A 23,315-nucleotide genomic window follows, 5' to 3' on the forward strand; every position below is an offset into this window, starting at 1 on the left:
TAGGGCTATATTTAACCTCAAAGCCCTCAATAAATTCCTGGTCGTACGTCCGTTTAAAATGGAAACAATTAACACCGCAATAAAAATGCTGTTTCAAAACTGCTTCATGGTGGTCCTAGATCTGAAAGACGCTTACTACCATATACCCATATGTCTAGCACACCAACCTTTCCTTAGACTGGCGGTTCAGTTGGAGGGGTCAATCCAGCACTTCCAGTACGCGGCCTTACCCTTCGGGGTGGCAGTTGCGCCCCGAGTATTCACCAAAGTGATGGCAGAGGTGATGGCCCATCTGCGCGAGCTAAACATTCTAGTCGTTCCCTATCTAGATGACCTCCTTATAATAGGCAGTTCAGCCGAGCAGTGTTTAGAACAATTACAGAAAACAACGGCGGCTCTAGAGCGGTTGGGATGGCTACTTAATATCAAAAAATCCTGTTTGCAGCCATTAAAAATTCAACAATTTTTAGGCCTAACCCTAGATTCTAAAAAGCAGGAATGGCGTCTGCCCCCAGAGAAGCTGCTGCACCTGCATGGCCGGGTCCTGAACGCTTCCAACATTCCAACACCCCTCCATGTCCCTCAGGAAAGCCATGTCCCTGTTGGGTTCCCTCTCGTCCTGCATTCCCGCGGTCCAGTGGGCCCAAGTTCATACGAGAACTCTACAGGGCGAAGTTTTATGGTATCAGAGGATTCTTGGGGGTAACTTAGAAGGTCGACTGACCTTATCCAGAAACACAATAGAGTCCCTGGAGTGGTGGCTAGAAAGAAATAACTTGTCTAGAGGGGTCCCTTGGGAGTATAACATTACCCGCGTAGTCACCACGGATGCAAGTCCTTCCGGTTGGGGGGCGCATATGGAGGAAATTCTGGTCCAGGGCCTATGGGAACGGGATCAGATACAAATGTCTTCTAATTTGAAAGAATTGACAGCAGTAGTACACGCAGCTAAAGAGCTCCTTATGTATCTACAGGGCCTTCACGTACGAGTTCTCTCGGACAATCGAGTGGCCGTGGCCTATATCAACCACCAAGGCGGAACTCGATCCAAAACTCTGATGAATGTGGCAGGACAGTTGTTCCAGCTAGCAGAGCGGCATTTTTTATCTCTCACGGCTCTTCACATAAGAGGAAAAGAAAACGTTGCGGCAGATTTCCTAAGCCGCAATCTGTTAAAACAAGGAGAGTGGGCCTTAAACACCTCCATTTTCGTTCAGATCGTGCAGAGATGGGGTCAACCAGAGGTGGATCTATTCGCCACCAAGGAGAACTCGAAAACGAGACAGTTTTGCTCCCTGAATCCCAGGGAGACTCCTCTGGCAGTAGATGCGCTACTGATAAAATGGGACTTCAGGCTAGCCTACGCCTTTCCTCCCCTATCTCTACTTCCTCTGGTGTTGAGGAAGATCAGGAAGGACAGGGCAAGGGTCATAGTCATCGCCCCGTTCTGGCCCAGAAGGGCATGGTTCTCGAACCTCAGGATCATGTCGGTAGACGATCCTTGGGTTCTCCCGGACATCCCGGACCTTCTGTCCCAGGGCCCGGTCTTCCACCCTCAGGTGGCTGGCCTACATCTCACGGCGTGGAATTTGAGCGGTCACTGCTAAAAAGTAAAGGCTTCTCCCCAGACCTAATTGACACTCTACTAAAAAGTAGAAAAGTGGTGACAACTAAGATTTACGTCAGAATTTGGAAAAGATTCCTCCAAAGCTCAAATATAAATACTGATGATTCCGTCCCTATAGACCAGATCTTGGAATTTTTACAAAAAGGGCTGGACCTGGGTCTCTCCACCAGTACCCTTAAAGTACAGGTATCCGCCTTAGGGGCCCTCTTTAGCTGCAACATCGCAGCTAATTACTGGGTCAATAGGTTTATCAAAGCAGCGAGTAGATCCAGACCAATAGTAAAGAATAGACTCACGCCATGGGATTTGAACCTGGTTCTCACAGCTATGACAGAAGTGCCATTTGAGCCTCTATTAGGAGCCTGTCCCTCAAGATAGCGTTCCTGATAGCCATAACGTCAGCCCGTAGGGTAAGCGACATTCAGGCATTGTCTAGGCTCCCACCTTTTCTTCAGGTAAAAGAGGATAGGGTAATACTTAGACCTGACCCAGCGTATTTACCAAAAGTAGCCTCCAGCTTTCATAGGTCGCAGGAAATAGTCCTTCCATCCTTCCTCCCTAAACCAACTAATGAGAAAGAGGAGAAGCTACACACTTTAGATGTTAGGAGATGCCTCTTGGAGTATCTAGCGGCTACCGATCCCTGGAAGAAGGACAATGCCCTCTTTGTCTCCTACCAAGGCCCTAGGAAAGGTCTTAGGGTGTCCAAAAGTACACTATCCAGATGGATTAGAGAAGCAATCTCGTTAGCTTATACCTCAAAAGGTAGAGTAGCTCCGGAGAAATTGAAGGCGCATTCCACCAGAGCCGTGGCGACCTCGTGGGCCGAGAGATCGGAAGTCTCCATCGACCAGATTTGTAAGGCGGCCACTTGGTCCTCTCCGAGCACTTTTTATAGTCATTATAGGCTAGACTTGGGTGCTTCTGCAGACCTCTCCTTCGGTATCAGGGTTCTGCAGGCTGTAGTCCCCCCCCCCCTAAAGTAGTGATTACTCTCTGTAATTCTCTCAGGTGGTGCTGTCATGGACGACCGAATAAAGTCTTAGTTACTCACCGGTTAACGGTATTTTTCGGAGTCCATGACAGCACCCATAGATTCCCTTCCCTTAGTCAATTTGGGTGTGCACGTCTTCCCTTTGTACATATCCACGGGTGATAAAAATTTAAGTATTAATATTGTTGTACATATAATCATGCATTAACCTTGGAGGTCCTCTTTTATGCTCTGTAATCCAACTGATGCGTGGGAGAGGTGCCGCCCTTTTTGTATCTGTAGGTTTTCCTGTTCCTAGGAAGGGCGGATCCCCTCTCTCAGGTGGTGCTGTCATGGACTCCGAAAAATACCGTTAACCGGTGAGTAACTAAGACTTTTGTAGTTATAGTACTCAGATCCAGTTCTTTTTGGTTTGATAATCCGGATGTGTTTCCCATCCACCGCTCCCAAACAGTTGGGGAAATTGCAGACTGTCCAGAATTTTTCTGCTATTTCCATCCACTTTTCGGCGGTGGGCAGGAGCATAAATTCAGGACAGAGAGCGTTCCACAAAGCCCGGCAGGTGTCCGCAACAATTCCAGACAAGGTGGATATTCCAATCCGGTACTGGAAGTGGAGTGAAGAGAGACTCTCTCCAGTAGTCAGGAATCTGGGAAACCAAGAAAATACAAAAATTAATATGTATATGGATTTTTAAAACACACAAAAAAAATACATGGCATAAAAATAAATCTGCAGCCTTTTGTTTACTATATGGCATAAAAATAATACTGCAGCCTTTTGTTTACTACATGCCAGAACAATAATTCTGCCAGATTTGGAATAGTACATGACACAACAAAGAAAATTATGCAGGCATTGGTTTTGCAATACAACGTACTGTAATGTGACCAGGAGCCATTCCTCCGGAGGAATCGCATGATGGAGCTGTGTGTCCTGTCTTCAGATGCCTTCTTGAACAAGAGCAAGTAAATCCCTGAAGCTTTGTTCTGACATCCGGGTATAATCAGTAAATTTCTCCGGGTTTGCCTGGAGCTCGCTGTAGAGGGTGTGGTATGCTCCACGGCTCTCCCGGAGTTCAATAATTGGATGTATCCACAAACGCCGCCCCTGCCGTCTTCGCTGTCTCTCTCTCTCTCTCCCTTTGTTGATGGCAAGCAACTGCATAAGCCTGAGCCATCCAGATGTCCAGATCCAAGCTGAAGTGAAAACTCTTCCAGCGCAGATCCATGTTTCACAAAGGAAAAAGCAAGCAAATGTGAAGAATTCGGTTGTAAACAGGGTCTATATAAAGAATTCCCATAACACGCCCACTGCTGTCCCATTGGTGGAGTCTGTTGCAAGAATTTTTCAAGGATTTTTCTTCTGTGAAATGTGACACCTAGACAACCCATGCGCATAAAAAACGCAAACGCATGGAAAAACGCTTGAAAACGCATACAAACGCGTTTTTTAGTCGTAATGCGCACGATGATGCGTCGAAAAATCGCAGCGTTTGCATGAGTTTTTTCCATGCGTTTCGTGTGTGCTCGAAACACTGCACAAAATGGTGCAAGTGTGAAACTAGCCTAAGCTGATCAAACTTTGCCTTCCTAAAGTTCAGTGTTTTTGTGACTCCCTGACAAGTCCCCCTAGCGAAAGACAAGTGAAACTACAATATTGTGGTCGCTATTTCCTAGATGCTTCGTGACCTGCAGATTTGTTATTCTGTCAGGTCTATTAGATAGTATTATGTCTAAAAGTGCTGCTCCTCTGGTTGGATTCTGCACCAATTGTGAAAGATAATTTTTCTTGGATATTAGCAGAAACCTGTTACCTTTATGGATTTCACTGGTCTCTGTTTCCCAGGTATTATCCGGGTAGTTAAAGTTCCCCATGACAAGGACCTCATTATGGGTTGCAGCTTCATCTATCTGTCTTAGTAGTAAACTTTCCATGATTTCTGTTATATTTGGGGGTTTGTAACAGATCCCAATGAGAATTGTGTTACAATTTTCCCTCCATGTATTTCAACCTATATGGACTCGACATCCTCATTCCCTTTGCTAATATCCTCCCTTAAAGTGGGCTTTAGACAAGACTTTACATGAAGACAAACCCCTCGTCCTCTCTGATTTTTAAGATCCTTTCTAAACAGACTGTATCCCTGTAAGCTAACTGCCCAGTCATAGCTTTCATCTAACCATGTCTCGGTTATTCCCACTATGTCTTAGTTAGCTGTAGATATTTCTTCTAGTTCTTCTATCCTGTTTGTCAGGCTTCTGGCGTTTGCGAGCATGCAGTTCAGAGGATTTTGTTTTGTTCCAATCTCCCTGTGGATTGTTTTCTTACCTCCCTTCTGAGTATGTTGTCTTGGGTATTCTTTGCTGTACCTCATATCCTTCATCAGTATATTTTCTAGCTTCATGTTCGAGTCAGATGTTTTTCTTCCCGTCCCCTCTTCCCGTGTCTCCAGTCCGCCTGAGCTCATCATAAGTCAAGTAAGGTGGGAGCTCTGGCTGCTGCTGAGCTTCTATGACACTGACTTAATTTATCATGAACTCAAAGTTCTGGAGAAACAATTGCTCAAGTGATAAAATAAGCAGCTGGGTTTGCTTTGGCATGTATACCTACTACTCAGGAGATATCTAGTTATTAGATATGTTGTCCAGCCTGGAATACATATTTAAGCCATTCCTGACATTGGACAGACTGGCATGTCCAATCTCGGGTACCAGTCTTTGATATAGATGAACCTGCATCATTCCCAGCAGACAATGGCTGCGTTACATAGCTATCATCTGTCTCTAATAGAAGCAAGCAAAGCAGAGCTCTGTGCCTGCTGCTGTTTACTCCTTGTATGCCATAGTGAATCTCTGACAAGTGGCATTTACGTTTTTGTGAAAAAGTTTGTCCCCTTCCTGATTTTTTATTGTTTTACATGTTTGTCACACTTAAAGGGAAGGTGCCATCCAAAAAATTTTTTTTCAGCAATTGAAAAAATGTAAAGAATTAATGTTTACATTTTCTTAAAAAATATTATCGTTTGTTTTTAATTTTGCAAAATATGAAAAATAATTTTAAAAAGTTTGGCATTTCCACTTGTTAACACTAGGGGGAGCAGCTACTGAAATCTGGCACAAAAACCTATGACATCTATAGACACAGTGAGCAGCCATTTTGATGGGGCTTGCAAAGTTACTGACTGTCTTTGCATGTAAAGTCTGGATCAGAACAGGCCATCAATCAGCAGACATGTTTCCTGGATTTCTGTGGAGCAGACAAGCAGACGGTCCATCCATGTGAATAAAACACAGCGCTCTTTGTACAATCCCTGGCACCGAACAGGGTGCCCCCCACAGACCAGCACACTGCTCTCCTGAAATACTCTGTGCTGCTGTCGCCCTGCTCCTTCCACCATACATCAGGCCCCTGTCCCCTCGGTTTCACACATCGCCAGGACGGGATCTGAGGAGAGGAATGGGGTCTTCGGTCACCGAAGATGGCAGGCAGCAAGGATTCTGGGAGCAGAGTGACAGCAGCACAGAGTATTTCAGGAAAGCAATATCACACGGGATAGGATTAGATACACGGCTCAGCAGGCAGCATCACACAGGAGAGGATTAGATACACGGCTCAGAATATAGTATCACACAGGATAGGATTAGATACACGGCTCAGCAGTCAGTATCACACAGGATAGGATTACATACACGGCTCAGCAGTCAGAATCACACAGGAGAGGATTAGATACACGGCTCAGCAGGCAGTATCACACAGGAGAGGATTAGATACACGGCTCAGCAGTCAGTATCACACAGAAGAGGATTAGATACACGGCTCAGCAGGCAGTATCACACAGGAGAGGATTAGATACACGGCTCAGCAGGCAGTATCACACAGGAGAGGATTAGATACACGGCTCAGCAGGCAGTATCACACAGAAGAGGATTAGATGCACGGCTCAGCAGGCAGTATCACACAGAAGAGGATTAGATGCACGGCTCAGCAGTCAGTATCACACAGGAGAGGATTAGATACACGGCTCAGAATACAGTATCACACAGGATAGGATTAGATACACGGCTCAGCAGTCAGTATCACACAGGATAGGATTACATACACGGCTCAGCAGTCAGTATCACACAGGAGAGGATTATATACACGGCTCAGCAGGCAGTATCACACAGGAGAGGATTAGATACACGGCTCAGCAGGCAGTATCACACAGAAGAGGATTAGATGCACGGCTCAGCAGGCAGTATCACACAGGAGAGGATTAGATACACGGCTCAGCAGACAGTATTACAGATATGCCCACACTGGTGAAACTTCCAGCCCCCCCCAATTATACACAAGACTATGGGCTGTATAAGTCACTGTCCTCCTCAGACAGCCATAAAAGCAAAGGTGTCAGATTACCGGAGATCACTGGGGCTGTGAGTGAGGAGGCGGAGACAGAGCAGGAGGACGCTGGAGCAGGAAGCACAGGGCTGAGCCTGGAGTAAGCAGTACAGAGGAGCATAGATGAAAGTCACCCGCACTCACCACTCTCCATCCTCCGGCTCCAGTGAGCGCTTCTCTCCTCTGCTGACCACCTTCTCCTTTTCTTCAGCCTCTCCTCACAACACAGGACCCGTTATGCCACAAGTGGTCCTGTGATAGAGGGTAAGTTGAGCTCAGCAGATAGCACTGGGCTACAGTAAAATGGCGCCCAGCCACACCTACAGCAGTGAATGGTGCAGCCCACAGGGGCGTGCCCAGTTCTCTGCTACTGAGGCTGCAATGTGCGGTCGGAAGCCGACCGCAGTTTCCTATGTGCAGGGACGGCCATATTTGCAGACTGAGTCCTCCACAGATCTGCAAATCAAGATGTCAGCGCCCAGTGGCTACATGAAAACATTATTACAAACAAACCATAAATCCTGGTTAGTACAACATTTGCTGAAACAACATGTTTTGTAACTTACTATTTTTTTGCAAATTATATAAAATTGCGGCACCTTCCCTTTAAGTGTTTCAGATCACCATACATATTTAAATATTAGACAAAAATAAAACAAAATTCTGTTTTTAAATGAAGATCTTTGTTATTAAGGGGAAAAAAATTCTAACCTACTAAACCCTGTGTGAAAAAGTGATTGCCCCCTAAACCTAATAACTGGTTGGGCCACCCTTTAGCAGCATCAACTGCAAACAAGCGTTTGCTGTAACTGGCAATGAGTCTTTTACAGCGCTCTGTAAGAAGTTTGGCCCACTCATCTTTGCAGAATTGTTTTAATTCAACCACAAATAATCCCAAAATATTCTTTAACTACATAAATAGTAAGAAACTAAAAAATGATAGTGTTCGCCCCCTTAAAAATAGTCTGGGTGAAATGGTGGAGGAGGATGAGGAAAAAGCCAATATGCTAAATGACTTTTTTTCATCAGTATTTACACAAGAAAATCCCATGACGGATAACATGATCAGGGATAAAAATTCTCCGTTAAATGTCACCTGCTTAACCCAGCAGGAAGTACGGCGGCGTCTAAAAATCACTAAAATTGACAAATCCCCGGGCCCGGATGGGATACACCCCCGAGTACTGCAAGAATTAAGCACAGTCATAGATAGACCATTATTTTTAATCTTTAAAGATTCCATAATAACAGGGTCTGTACCACAGGACTGGCGTATAGCAAATGTGGTGCCAATATTCAAAAAGGGGACAAAAACTGAACTTGGAAATTATAGGCCAGTAAGTTTAACCTCAACTGTGGGTAAAATCCTGGAGGGTTTTCTAAGAGATACTATACTGGAGTATCTGGAGAAGAATAACCTTATGACCCAATATCAGCATGGGTTTACAAGGGACCGTTCCTGTCAGACTAATCTGATAAGCTTTTATGAAGAGGTGAGTTCCGGACTGGACCAAGGGAATGCAGTGGACGTGGTGTACATGGACTTTTCAAAAGCTTTTGATATGGTGCCACACAAAAGGTTGATACATAAAATGAGAACAATGGGGATAGGGGAAAATATGTGTAGGTGGGTTAAGAGCTGGCTCAGGGATAGGAAACAAAGGGTGGTTATTAATGGAGCACACTCAGACTGGGTCACGGTTAGCAGTGGGGTACCACAGGGGTCAGTTTTGGGCCCGCTTCTTAACATATTTATTAATGACCTTGTAGGGGGCATAGAGAGTAGAATTTCAATATTTGCAGATGACACTAAACTCTGCAGGGTAATCAATACAGAGGAGGACAATTTTATATTACAGGAGGATTTATGTAATCTAGAAGCTTGGGCTGATAAATGGCAAATGAGCTTTAATGGGGATAAATGTAAGGTCATGCATTTGGGTAGAACGAACAAGATGTATAATTATGTGCTTAATTGTAAAACACTGGGTAAAACAGTCACTGAAAAAGACCTGGGTGTATGGGAGGATGACAAACTCACATTTAGCGGCCAGTGTCAGGCAGCTCCTGCAAAGGCAAATAAAATAATGGGATGCATTAAAAGGGGCATAGATGCTCATGAGGAGAACATAATTTTACCTCTATATAAGTCACTAGTGCGACCACACTTAGAATACTGTGTACAGTTCTGGTCTCCGGTGTAGAAGAAAGACATAGCTGAACTGGAGCGGGTTGTCATGTCGGACACTGTTCGCACCAGGGTGTCCGGCAGACAGCGGTAATACCCCATCCTACCACATGGTTCTCAGCGGCGCTGGTTGGTCTTCTGATCCGGCTTGGATTGGGTTAACCAGGTTGTCATTCTGGCTGAGGGCTTAGCCACGCCCTCTGTCTTTAAATTGCCCTGTGTGACTATGGGCGTCGCCGACTATAGCTCTTGCCTTGTGCTAAGCGATACCGGTCTTCAGTGGTGGTCTAAGGAGCATACGGTTGCTGGTGTAGTATATTCCATTGTTGCCATTTTGCCTCCCTGTGTTGTATTATTTGGTTGCCCTTGCACATTTCTGTATTCCCCTGTGTGTATGCGGTGTGGTGCATTTCCGTTATCCCTGTCCATACTTATTTGTGGGGTCTGGTGTTTGGTCTCCTCACTGGGTGGAGGGTGGTGGGTTCAGCTTAGGGCTGGACAGGAGACAAGGACAGGGTGGAGGCCCAGGCAGGCACGCCTTCAGTGTAAACCCTGGGTTGAGGGACAGACAGGGTTTCCCCTAGTCTGAGGGACACCGCAGGGGCCCCGGGGTTCCAGCCTAAAGTTACCTAGGCTTCCCATGACACGGGTGCGGAGAAGAGCGACCAAGGTTATTAGGGAACTAGGGGGTCTGCAATACCAAGACAGGTTATTACACTTGGGGTTATTTAGTTTGGAGAATCGATGGCTTAGGGGTGATCTTATTACAATGTATAAATATATGCGGGGACAATATCAAGACCTTTCTAATGATCTTTTTACTCTTAGACCTGTGACGGGGACAAGGGGGCATCCTCTACGTCTGGAGGAATGAAGGTTTAAGCATACTCACAGACGCGGATTCTTTACTGTAAGAGCAGTGAGACTATGGAACTCACTGCCATATGATGTTGTAATGAGTGATTCCCTACTAAAATTTAAGAAGGGACTGGATGCCTTTCTTGAAAAGTATAATATTACAGGGTATATACACTAGTTTCCTTAATATTGCGTTGATCCAGGGAGCTAGTTTGATTGCCGTATGTGGAGTCAGGAAGGAATTTTTTTCCCCAATGTGAAGCTTACTGTTTGCCACATGGGTTTTTTTTTTGCCTTCCTCTGGATCAACATGTTAGGGCAAGTTAGGATAGGATATGGGCTGAACTAGATGGACTTAAAGTCTCCCTTCAACCTTAATTACTATGTTACTATGTTACACTGGAGGGTTTCCGAGCGTGAATCACTAAGTGCGCTTCAGCTTGAGGTCACGAACAAATGGCCAGACATTCTCCTTCAAGATTTTTTAGTAGACAGCAGAATTCATGGTTCCATTTACCCCAGCAAGACTTTCAGGTCCTGAAGTAGCAAAACAACCCCAGACTAGCACCATATTTTACTATAGGTATGATGTTCCTTTTGTGAAATTCTTTGTTACTTCTACACCAGATGTAATGAGCCATACACCTTCCAAAAAGTCTGTCCCTAGGAGAGGACATCACGAAACAATCACTGACCTCAGGGAGACCAGTCAAAGAAAACACTGCGTCAGCCGGCAAGGGCGCTCAATCACAGTGAAATCCTAGGTGCATTGCTCCCTGGGAAATACGAATATGCAAATAAAGTCCCTGAAGCCTCATTTAAGAGTCTCAAACACAGGACTAGCCAGATCTTCCTCCAGGGAAGGACCCAGCCAAGGGGTGGCTCCTTTCAGAAACCACCATTACCACCATATTAAGTGGCCCTTTAAGTCAATATCCAGCTCTTTACGAGTTTACAGATATGACAAGGGAAATACCAAGGCCAGGTATCCATCCACAGACAGCTGTTTCGAGGTGTTGCCCCTCATCAGTGTGGAGTAGGATTCTGGCTAGGTGGAAGCAATGCCTAGTCGACCAACATCACGAAACAATCACTGACCTCAGGGAGACCAGTCAAAGAAAACACTGCGGCAGCCGGCCTTGGCTGGGTCCTTCCCTGGAGGAAGATCTGGCTAGTCCTGTGTTTGAGATTCTTAAATGAGGCTCCACGGACTTTATTTGCATATTCCTAGGAGAGGACAGTGACACCAGCGCTGATTGGGTTCTGGGGACACGTGTCTTAACTTTGCACGAGAGCCTCAGGGAGAGCAAGTGCCAACACAGCAGAAACTGCGCCGACTTTTTTCTTTTATCATAGCCAAACATTTAGTTCAAGAAGGGGTTGTCATAGTAGTGAACAACCCCTTTAGTTTGATTGGGGGGGGCAATCACTTTTTCACACATGACTTTGTAGGTTTGTATTTCTTTTTCCCATAATAATAAAGACCTTCATGTAAAAACTGCATTCTGTGTTTACTTGTTATCTTTGTTTAATATTTCAATTTGTTTGGTGATCAGAAACGGTTAACTGTGACATACATGCAAAAGAATAGGAAATCAGGAAGGGGGCAAGCACTTTTTCACAAAACTGTATAGCCCACGATCCAGGGGCTGCGTTTAAGGGTTATCTATGGGTTACTTTTGCAGTCATGGGCTTGCTGAAGGATTTCATGCCTGCCATAACTGTGCTGTTGTAATTAATCATGCTATACACAGGTAAAGCAATCGCTGGTCCAAGTCTCTTTAGAGGCCTAAAAATAAAGGAAAAAAGTTTTAAAAAATATGTAAATATTTGAATCTTCCCCTTTGTTCACAATTAAAAATAAAGAAATAAAAACAAAATTGAAAAGAAAAACATATGTAGTATTGATGCTTCCATAAAAGTCTGATCTGTTAAAACATGAAATTAACCGAAACGGAAAAAGTGATAAAGACAAAAAAACACAAAACATCATTGTGTTATTTTTTTGGTCACCGCAACACTGCAAAAAAATAGTTAATGCAATAAGAAGCAATCAAAATGTATGTAGCCTAACCTGGTATGACTAAAAATGTCAGTTTGCCCTGCGGAAAAAAAGGACTCGCACAGCTCTCTAGATTTAAAGTTTTCCCTTTTTTTTCACCTCTTTAAAAAAACAATCAAAAATAAGGTTTTCAAGTTTGATATTGCCACAATTGTAGTGACATGGTGAATGACACTGCAATGTCATTTTTGCAGCTAAATTAACTTTGCAAAAACAAATTAGAAAACTATAGCAGAATTGCATTTTTTTTTGTGTGCAATTTCACTGCACTTGGAATTTTTTTTTCCTTTTCCACTGCATTGAATGGTGAAATGAATGGTGTTGTTCAAAACCACACCTTATCCTGCAAAAAACAAGCCCTCTTATGGCAGGGCTATGTAGGTGAAATATAAAAAAGTTGTGGCTCTTAGAAGAAGGTGAGGAAAAAATGAAGTGCAAAAATGAAAAATCAGTCTGGAAAGGCTATAGGATTATCCCCCCCTCATATTCTTCAAAGTTTCTTCAATAGAGCTATGTTCCGAAATCCACACACTGACACCTGCTTGGCTGCTATCAGTGAGGTCTTTATTGGTTGTCTGAGAAAAGTTCTGCCGCACTAAATGCCCTTGGGCATGTAAACCATCAAGATCCACTGCAGGCAGATTCCTCTGCAGATGCTGTCCAAGACACACCAGCTGTGCTTGATGGGAGGCTCACACCTACAAGCTGGGTTCTGCCCAGGATTATGCATATCATATACCTAACTGCCATTCCCAGGGCAGAGAATGGTGAATTCTAGACGAGTTCTGCCCAGGAGTAAGGATATTGCATACCTTACTGCTGTTCCCAGGGCAGAGAATGGCAAATCTTAGACGAGTTCTGCCCAGGAATATGTACATTGCATACCTAATCGCCATAACCAGGGCAGAGAATGGCAACTGCTAGATGGGTTCTGCCAAGGAGTAAGCATATCGCATATCTGACTGCCATTCCCGGGGCAGAGAATGGCGAATGGTTGCAGCGCACAGTGCCAGTGCTGGGAGGGTTCACAAGTCTGGAGCCACACTGATTGACTACAGACTTTTTATTTTAGACCAGACAACCCCTTTAACCTCTTCGCGACCGCCCACAGTAGATAAACGTTGGCGCTTGCTGGGCTTTGTGCAGCGCCGACGTTTATCTACTGTCGGCGGTTTTGTGCCCCCCGGGACCCCCTCATACCTTATAACGCGGGGATCCCGGTGCACAATGCATGCTGGGACCCCCGACGTCATCGAGACCTGATTGGTTCAGGTCCTGATGACGTCGCGTCACAGCAGCCAATGAGAGAGCTCGCTGGGAAAGCTGCTTGTTTCCCGGCGATCTCCCTCATTATAACGCGACTTCTCCTCTGAGCTCATGCTGACAGATGAGCAGAGGTGAAGCAGCGTTACAGTGTGACTAGATCGCTGCCTGGCAAAGCTGATCGCTGCCTGGCACAGCTGTGTCAGGCAGCGATCTTGTCACACAGTAACGCTGCTTCACCTCTGCTCATCTGTCAGTGTGAGATCAGAGGAGAGGTGGCGTTACTATGTGCCGGGCGCGATCTTGTCACATAGTAACGCTGCTTCTCCTCTGATCATCTGCCAGTGTGAGATCAGAAGATAAGTTGCGTTACTATGAGTCAAAAATACAAAAAATAAAAAACACAAAAATAAAAAAAAAGTAAAGAAAAAAAAAGCAGGTAGGCAGGTTAGGGCTAGGGTTAGGGTTAGGGCTAGGGTTAGGGTTAGGGCTAGGGTTAGGGTTAGGGCTAGGGTTAGGGCTAGGGCTAGGGTTAGGGCTAGAGTTAGGGGTGTGTTGGGGTTAGGGTTGGAATTCGAATTGGGGGTTTCCACTGTTTAGGTACGTCAGGGGCTCTGTAAATGCAATATGACGCCCGCAGACCATTACATCAAAGTCTGCATTCCAGAACGTCACTACTTCCCTTCCGAGCCCCACCGTGTGCCCAAACAGTGGTCCCCCCACATGTGGGGTACCAGCCTACTCAGGACAAATTGGACAACAACTCTTAGGGTCCAATTTCTCCTGTTACCCTTGTGAAAATAAAAATTGGGAGCTAAAAGATCATTTTTGTGGAAAAAAAATGATTTTTTTATTTTCACGGCTCTACATTATAAACTTTAGTGAAACACTTGGGGGTTCAAAGTGCTCACCACACATCTAGATAAGTTCCTTGGGGGGGTCTAGTTTCCAAAAAGGGGTCACTTGTGGAGGATTTCCACTGTTTAGGCACATCAGGGGCTCTGCAAATGCGACATGACACCCGCAGACCATTCCACCAAAGTCTGCATTCCAAAACGTCACTACTTCCCTTCCGATCCCCACCGTGTGCCCAAACAGTAGTTTTCTTCCACATATGGGGTACCAGTGTACTCAGGACAAATTGGACAACAACTTTTGGGGTCCAATTTCTCCTGTTACCCTTGTGAAAATAAAAAATTGGGGGCTAAAAGATCATGTTTGTGAAACAAAAATGATTTTTTATTTTCATGGCTCTACGTTATAAACTTCTGTGAAGCACTTGGGGGTTCAAAGTGCTCACGACACATCTAGATAAGTTCTTTAAGGGGTCTAGTTTCCAAAATGGGGTCACTTGTGGGGGTTTCCACTGTTTAGGCACATTAGGGGCTCTCCAAATGCGACATGGCGTCCTATCTCAATTCCAGCCAATTCTGCATTGAAAAAGTCAAACGGCACTCCTTCCTTTCTGAGCTCTGCCGTGTGCTCAAACAGTGGTTTAGCCCCACATACGGGGTATCGGCGTATTTGGGAGAAATTGCACAAAAAATTTTGTGGTTCATTTTCTGTTTTTACACTTGTGAAAATAAAAAAATGGTTCTGAAATAAAATGTTTGTGAAAAAAAGTTAAATGTTTATTTTTTCCTTCCACATTCCATTCATTCATGTGAAGCACCTGAAGGGTTAATAAACTTCTTGAATGTGGTTTTGAGTACATTGAGAGGTGCAGTTTTTAGAATGGTGTCACTTTTGGGTATTTTCTGTCATATTGACCCCCCAAACTCACTTCAAATGTGAGGTGGTCCCTAAAAAAAATGGTGTTGTAAATTTTGTTGTAAAAATGAGAAATCGCTGGTCAACTTTTAACCCTTATAACTTCCTAAAAAAAAAAATTATGTTTCCAAAATTGTGCAGATGTAAAGTAGACATGTGGGAAATGTTATTTATTAACTATTTTGTGCGATATCACTCTCTAATTTAAGGGCATAAAAATTAAAAGTTTGAAAATTGCAAAATTTTCAAAATTTTTGCCAAATTTCGATTTTTTTAACATATAAGCGCAGTTCATATCTAAGAAATTTTACCACTATCCTGAAGTACAATATGTCATGAGAAAACAATGTCAGAATCAGCAGGATCCGTTGAAGTGTTCTAGAGTTATGGCCTCATAAAGTGACACTGGTCAGAATTGAAAAAATTGGCCTGGTCACGAAGGCAAAAACAGGCTCAGGCGCGAAAGGGTTAACCTAGAAGCACCATTGAAGAACTGTTACTGGAGCTGGTGAAGGTGATCTCTGATTTGTAATTTTCACCCATGGGGATCCTATGAGATAAAAAGAAAAACCTTCAGTAGTGGAAATCTTCTTTTGAATGGTGCCTTTACAAATATAAATCACCCCTTAAAAACAAGACCCATATGTGTGTGTTGGCGTAAAAAATGAAAAGTTGTGGATCTTACTAGGTGGCAGATTAGAAAACAATAAAGACGAGAGCCAAAAACTAGTTGCAAGATCAATAATTTAATAGCTGAATTAATCATTCTTCTGATTGGTGTATGTCAATGCAAAAAAAAGTTCTACGTTATTTTTTTTCTTATTTTTCAAAAGTGACAATGGAAAATTGCTTCCAGTTCATTTAATCAATTGCTTTCATCAGGAAAAAAAGTTTGTTTTTTAAAATATTTGTTTCCACACTATTTTAGGTACAGATTACGACAAAGACGACTACTGAGCCAATTAGCACTCAGTATTATTTGGATAATAATGGGCATGTTGTATCCCAGAAACCTTCACACCTTGGACAAGGTAATTGCCACTGACCACTAATACATAAGTCTAAGGAGCGGTTTATAATGAAGTAAATATAAAATTATCACAAGGCCCTTCAGTTTTAATGTCCCATTGCAGCCTGATATCTAGAGTTGAGCGATACCAGCCGATATTTGAAAATATCGGATCGGAATGGATCGGCCGATCTTAAAAAAAAAAAAAAAAAAGTATCGGTATCGCCGATTCCGATACCGGGAACCAATGCAAGTCAATGGGGCCAAAATATCGGAATTAAAAAAAACCCTTTCTTTCCTTGTAGGTTAATTCTACATGAAGAAAAACAACTAAGAATAATGTAGAATGTATTGTGGGAGGTGGAGGAGACATTAAAGCCATAGAGGTTTAGCCCAATCAAATGGAATAGCAGGAATTAAACTTTTTTTTTAAAGACGTTAGGAGTTACAAAGATATTGACTATGTTAGCCTCATTTATATTTTGCCAGACATGTATGTCTTCTTCTTTCTTCTTTCTTCTTTCTTATTCTTCTTCCTTTTTTTACCTTCTTCTTCTTCTTCTTATTCCTTTTTTTACATTCTTCTTCTTCTTCCTTTTTTTACATTCTTCTACTTCCTTTTTTACATTCTTCTTCTTATTCCTTTTTTTACATTCTTCTTCCTTTTTTTAAATTCTTCTACTTCCTTTTTTTACATTCTTCTTCTTCTTCCTTTTCTTACATTCTTCATATTCTTCTTATTCAACAATTATTATTCTACATATTCAACTTCTTCATCTTCTTCCTATTCTTCTTCATCATATTCTTATTTGTGTCAGGCATTCCTGTAGTTGTTATCTAGAAAAGTTAGAAGTTTACACCTTCCGTTCTCCCTGTCACAAAAGATTTACAACAGGATTTGTCCGCGTTCAGTTTGGCCTGCAGCAGCAGGCCTTTTCCAGGGGCACCACGAGGAGGAACGGACTCACCCCCATACACTGCTTAGTCTTCTTCTGCTTATAAATAAGATAATATCATTTGCTCAGAGTATTAGTCTTATGCTTAATATTCTTCTGCTTTGTTTTTTTATGCTTCTTTGTCTTCTCTCTCTTGTTGTTCTGCATCTTGGTGGTTGTCTTCCTGTTCTTTGTCCTTTTGAACCAGCTGACGGTACTGGCACCCGGAGGGGCAGCAGAAGGAACAAGAGCCAATGGCATTACCGAGGACCAGCTGACGGCAGGGTGGATTGATTTAAATCACGCCGATTTAAATCATGATTTAAATCACGATTTAAATCAAAAGATTTTTTTCTATTTAAATCGGATCGATTTAAATCATGATTTTAATCATGATTTAAATCACTGATTTAAATCAAAAGGTTTTTTTTTAATATAAATCACGATTAAAATGAGAAGTGAGAGCAGTGTGCATGTGCGCCCATAGTTACACGGACGAAACTAGGGGCAACAATCTAACGCCAGGGTGAGGGGGGGACCCCAAAGTAAGTAAAAATCTTTTTTGTTTTACTATATGGCAATAGGTAGGTGTTTAAAAGCAGCATGTCTTAATTGTATAAACTATTAATAGCCTCCACATTTTGTTCATACTGCCCCTTTAATTCCACACTTCTAGCTTGGTTTCAGTTTTGGTTTAGTTTCTTTTTCCCTGCATTCAGTTGACATGCCCAAACTTGTTGGATAGTCAGCAGTACTTGGCTCAGGCTGTAGTAACATCAGCAGTGCTTGGCTCAGGCTGTAGTAACAATCAAACTTCATAAGTGATCTGTGTGAGCCTGCCATGGCAGCAGGTCGTAAGAGAGACCCTATTTGGGTTCATTTTGTTGAGATGCCAGCAGCAGATCTTGGAAAGAAAGGTGCAAGAGCAAAGTGCAAATACTGTCAAAAGGATATCCAAGGACTTGTTTGCCGTTTGAAATCACATTATGAAAACTGCAACCAGAAGGGAAATGAAGATGTTGATAGTGATACAACTAATGTCAATGAACCCCCACAGCTTCTTATGCACCAGGAGCCTAGTACTAGTGGTAAGTCTGGCAATTAATTTACAACCTATTTTTTTAACAGACATTTTACTGGGATGGTTAAAGTCTATGAAAAGAAAAATTTCTAGCACTGGTAGTTCTGGAGTATAGAATTTAAATTTATGTTAAGGCAATATTTCACAGAAAATTAACGCTAAAGGACATGTGCACCTTTATTTTTTTAAGGTGCACATGTCCTCCCCCCGCAGCGCTCTTACCTCCGATCCCCGCAGCGCTGAGATCCGTGGCTTCGTTTTGACCGTCCGCCTCCCGTCCTCCGGTTGCGGCCTACTCGCAGTGATCCAGCGGCGTGACGTCAGCGGGCCGCACGCTCCATTGAAATGAATGGAGGCGCGCTCGCGGACGGGCAGAACGAAGCCACGGATCCCCGCAGCGCTGACATCGGAGGTAAGAGAGCTGCGGGGGGAGGACATGTGCACACTGTGACTGGCTGCACCTTAAAAAATAAAGGTGCACATGTCCTTTAAGTAAAAATAAAGTGTGTATACGCTTATTTTTTTTTTATTGTAGGCTGCAATTCACTTTTGAAGTCTGCCAAATTGACCATTTTAAAAAAAAAACATTTTTAAAACTTTTGTGACATAATTTTTTTCAGTTGCTGAGGCTCTGATATTAGTTACCAGTATTACAGCAACCTCACCGGAAAACTTGAGTAGCATAACTTTTGAGACAGCCCTTATAGGACGAGGACCATTACATTGTTCAAAAAGTTTGTTTCAATATTTTCGTTATATTTCTTCAAATACGCAGTCGATTTATATTTTTAATTTCTGTGCTTTCAGGGTCAAATATGGCTTGTGCTGCACGTGACAATCAATATCTGGGTACAACTTCAACAAAGCAGCCCAAAAAAAAACTTTGCATGCAAAGTGTAGAAAAATTCATCTTAAAGACTACGACGAGCCAGAAAGAACATTTTGATTAATTAATTGCTAAATTCATATTTGCAACCAATTCTTCTTTCCGACTAGTTGAGCACCCATTGTTTGTACAAATGATCGAAGGAATTAGACCAGGCTACAAACCACCAAGTAGATTTGATATCTCAGGAAAACATCTTCAGGCTGTATACGACATAGAAAGAGCGGCTTGTACAAAATATTTGAAAGACAAGGTTGTTAACATGAGCTTGGATGGTTGGAGCAACATCCACAACGACCCCATAATTTGCACTTGTGTCACAACAGAAGATGGTGAAACTTACCTTACAGACACAATCGACACATCTGGAAATTCACATACTGCTGAATATTTACTTGAAATTGCTAAGAACTCAATTCACCAATGCCAAGAACAGTTTGGATGTAAAGTAAGGAGCTTAGTTACTGATAACGCAAGCAATGTGGCAAAAATGCGAGCGGAACTGGCACAGGATGACACAAATGTCATTACATACGGTTGTTCTGCCCATTTGTTGCATCTTTTGGCAAAAGACCTGCATATTTTGGGTGTCAAGGAACATGTTGTAGAAATTGTTAAATATTTCCGCAATAATCATTTTGCACATGCAACCTACAAGGAAATGGGAGGACTGAAGTTGGTTCTACCACAAGATGTTAGATGGAATACCTTGGCTGACTGCTTGGAACTGTTTTAACAACTGGTCAAAATTACTGTCCATTTGCGAAACACATCGGGATAAAATTGATGCTAATATACGAAGCAAAGTATTAAATCTTGGTGTGAAGAGAAATGCCGAGGACCTTTTGGAAAGGTTAAAGCCAATATCGATTGCGTTGGATAAAATGCAGAAAGATACTGCAACCATAGCTGATGCCACAGAAGTTTGGAAAGATTTAGAAGGTTCTCTAGATCTCTTGAACCTCTCAAACAATGTAAAGGTTGCAATACAGCACCGCAAGGACCAAGCATTAAAAGAAGAACACTATTTAGCCAATATCTTGCATCCCATCTACAGAGGGAAAAAATTATCTGAGGCGGAAATCAACTCTGCAATGGAGTGGCTCGCCAATACTAACCATGACATTGTGGCAACTGTGCTGAAATTGAAGTGTGAATCTGCACCATTTCAAAAATACATGTTTGCAGATAACGTCGTTAATGAACTAAAACCACTGGACTGGTGGAAGTCGCAATCACTTGTTCTTCCAGCAAAGATAATAAATCTAGCTACTCAGCTACTGACTGCATCGGCTTCATCCGCAGGAGTAGAGAGATTGTTTTCTTCATTTGGTTTTGTGCACACAACAGTCCGAAACCGCTTAGGAACTGCTAAAGCAGGACAACTGGTTTTCCTATTAAAAGTCCTAAATAAACAGTAGGCTTAAAGGACTGATGTATTCACTAAAGATGTTTGCTTACTTCAAACGTTAGAGATAGGCTATTGTTAAAAAGTACTTACTCTCTGTAGTTCAATTCTGAGTGTTTAATAGTGCAAATAAAAATTATTAGGTTTCATAATCAACTGTTTTAATATTTTTATTTGTGTAAAACAATTAGATTTGCAAAAAGACAAAGTTTTGCTTGTGTACAACTTGATTAAAAAAATCTGATTTAAATCAAATGATTTAAATAAAAAAAATCTGATTTAAATCAAAAAAATCTGATTTTTTTTGATTTTTTTAAAAAAATCAAGATTTTTATCCACCCTGGCTGACGGTGCTGGAACCCGGTTACTAAGCAGGAGGTACCTGTGCTACAAAGCACTACCAAGGACCAGCAGACGTTGCCGGAACTCGGATACCGAGATGGAGGCACCTAGGCCAAAGGCTTTGCCGAGAACCAGCTGACGGTGCTGGAACCCGGATGGGTAGCATAAGCTGCAAGAGCAAATGGAAATAGCGAGGACCAGCTGACAGTGCTGGCACCCGGAGGGGCAGCAGAAGGAATAAGCCAATGGCACAACCGAGGACCAGCTGACGGTGCTGGAACCCGGTTACTAAGCAGGAGGTACCTGTGCTACAAAGCACTACCAAGGACCAGCAGACGTTGCCGGAACTCGGATACCGAGATGGAGGCACCTAGGCCAAAGGCTCTGCCGAGAACCAGCTGACGGTGCTGGAACCCGGATGGGTAGCATAAGCTGCAAGAGCAAATGGAAATAGCGAGGACCAGCTGACAGTGCTGGCACCCGGAGGGGCAGCAGAAGGAATAAGAGCCAATGGCACAACCGAGGACCAGCTGACGGTGCTGGAACACGGTTACTAAGCAGGAGGTACCTGTGCTACAAAGCACTACCAAGGACCAGCAGACATTGCCAGAACTCGGATACCGAGATGGAGGCACCTAGGCCAAAGGCTCTGCCGAGAACCAGCTGACGGTGCTGGAACCCAGAGGGGCAGCTGAAGTTACCCCTGAAAAGCAAAGTTGGCATGCCGCAAGCTGGCCGCAGTTACCGAATCACACAGTCCTACAGGGGGTGCTTGTCCTACTGGCACTACGGAACAAGCCTTTCTTACCAGAACCCGCAGTCCACATAGGAAGCACCTAAACTGCTGGCACCCTAGCCTCGGCTAACCCAACCGCAACACGACATGGCAACTTGGGGTGGCAAACTGACATTGACACTTCCCGGAAACAGCAGGCAGGGCTGGAACCAAGCTGGGCAGGAGGGAGTACCCGTGCCAAAGTCAGTTATGAGCAGCAACTGGCGATGTTGGAGCCCAGGGACAAGCACTTAGCAGGCTGAGGCCTGATGTGCTGTCAATTGGGAGGCAGCAGGACAGATTGCCATCAAAACAGCAGGGGAACAGCTGACGTTACTGAACCCCACAAACACAGGAGCTAGTGTTTTACTCTGTGAAGACGGCACTTCCGAGCAACAACTGGCTGTGTTGAAGCCCAGGGACAAGCACGGAGCAGGCTGAGGCTGCATTGAAGAAATTTTAAGATCGGTTGTAGACTTCTACTAATTTTAACCAAGCTCCACTTAGGCCTGTGGCTTCACTGATTTTCGTATTTCCCCTGTCCTCCAACCCCGCCAGTTACAGCTCCGAAGTGGCGTCTGCACAATCCACACTTGTTCCTGTGTTACAGGTGTTCAGTCCGGTCAGTTAATCCCCTGATGTGTGTCCGGCAATGTCGCCTGCTCTGTCCACATTCCCTTAACTAGTTATGGGAATGTGGACAGAGCAGGCGACATTGCCGGACACACATCGGGATTAACTGACCGGACTGAACACCTGTAACACAGGAACAAGTGTGGATTGTGCAGACGCCACTTCGGAGCTGTAACTGGCAGGGTTGGAGGACAGGGGAAATACGAGAGACAGTGGAGCCACAGGCCTAATTGGAGCACGGTTAAAAATCAGTAGTAGTAGGGCTGTGTAGGCAGCAGGAGACTTGCCATCTCCACAGCAGGGGAACAGCTGGCAGTGCTGAACCCCACTAACACTTGAACGAATGTGTTTGGCTCTGTGGAGACGACACTTCTGAACACCAACTGACGCTGTTGGAGCCCAGGATTACGCATGCCGCATGCAGAGGCCAATGGGCAGCGGTTTTTATGGAGGTTGTTGACTACTACTGATTCTAACCATGCTCCACTTAGGCCTCTGGTTCCACTGTCTCTACTATTTACCCTGGCCTCCAACCCCGCCAGCTACATCTCTGAAGTGGCGTCAGCACAATCTACACTTGTTCCTGTGTTACTGGTGCTCAGTCCCGTCAGTTGAACCCCTGATGTTTGTCCGGCAAGTTCGCCAGCTCTGTCCTCATTCCCACTACTGGTTATGGGAATGTGGACAGAGCAGGAGACCTTGCCGGACACACATAAGGGGATAAACTGATGGGACTGAGCCATAGGAACACAGGAACAAGTGTAGATTGTGCTGACGCCACTTCAGAGATGTAGATGGCGGGGTTGGAGGCCAGGGGAAATAGTAGAGACAGTGGAGCCAGAGACCTAAGTTGGGCACGGTTAAAAATCAGTAGTGGTTTGAATGTTGATGGAGCTGGTGACTTTGCCGTCCACACAGCAGGGGATCAGCTGGCGTTACTGAACCCCACTAACACAGGAGCTAGTGTGTTTCTCTGTGCAGACGACACATCTGAGCGACAACTGGCTGTGTTGAAGCACAGGGATTATAGTTCAGGTGGTAGAAAAATGAACACACCAGCAGACCTGGATACAGTTGCCAACCACTAATTTAGTCTGTAAG

General features: G+C 43.9%; 1 protein-coding gene across 7 annotated transcripts in view; it reads left to right on the top strand.

Annotated features, from left to right (window-relative positions):
• The window catches only part of LOC141057367 (PMS1 protein homolog 1-like), a 330,907-nt gene that overhangs the window by 33,466 nt on the left and 274,126 nt on the right, over positions 1-23,315 (top strand). For 6 of the 7 annotated variants that reach the window (XR_012222033.1, XM_073553954.1, XM_073553956.1 and 3 more), the window contains one exon: positions 16,074-16,176. The exons of the other annotated variant lie outside the window; for it this stretch is intronic. Coding sequence is in view for 5 of the 6 variants with exons in the window: in XM_073553954.1 (XP_073410055.1) it covers positions 16,074-16,176 (103 nt within the window). In the remaining variant the exon portion in view is untranslated. The remainder of the gene's footprint in view (positions 1-16,073; positions 16,177-23,315) is intronic. 7 annotated transcript variants of the gene reach the window in all.

This window comes from Dendrobates tinctorius, unplaced genomic scaffold (assembly GCF_039654945.1).
Source record: "Dendrobates tinctorius isolate UK_male_01 unplaced genomic scaffold, ASM3965494v1 ptg000204l, whole genome shotgun sequence".
Lineage (NCBI taxonomy): Eukaryota > Metazoa > Chordata > Amphibia > Anura > Dendrobatidae > Dendrobates > Dendrobates tinctorius.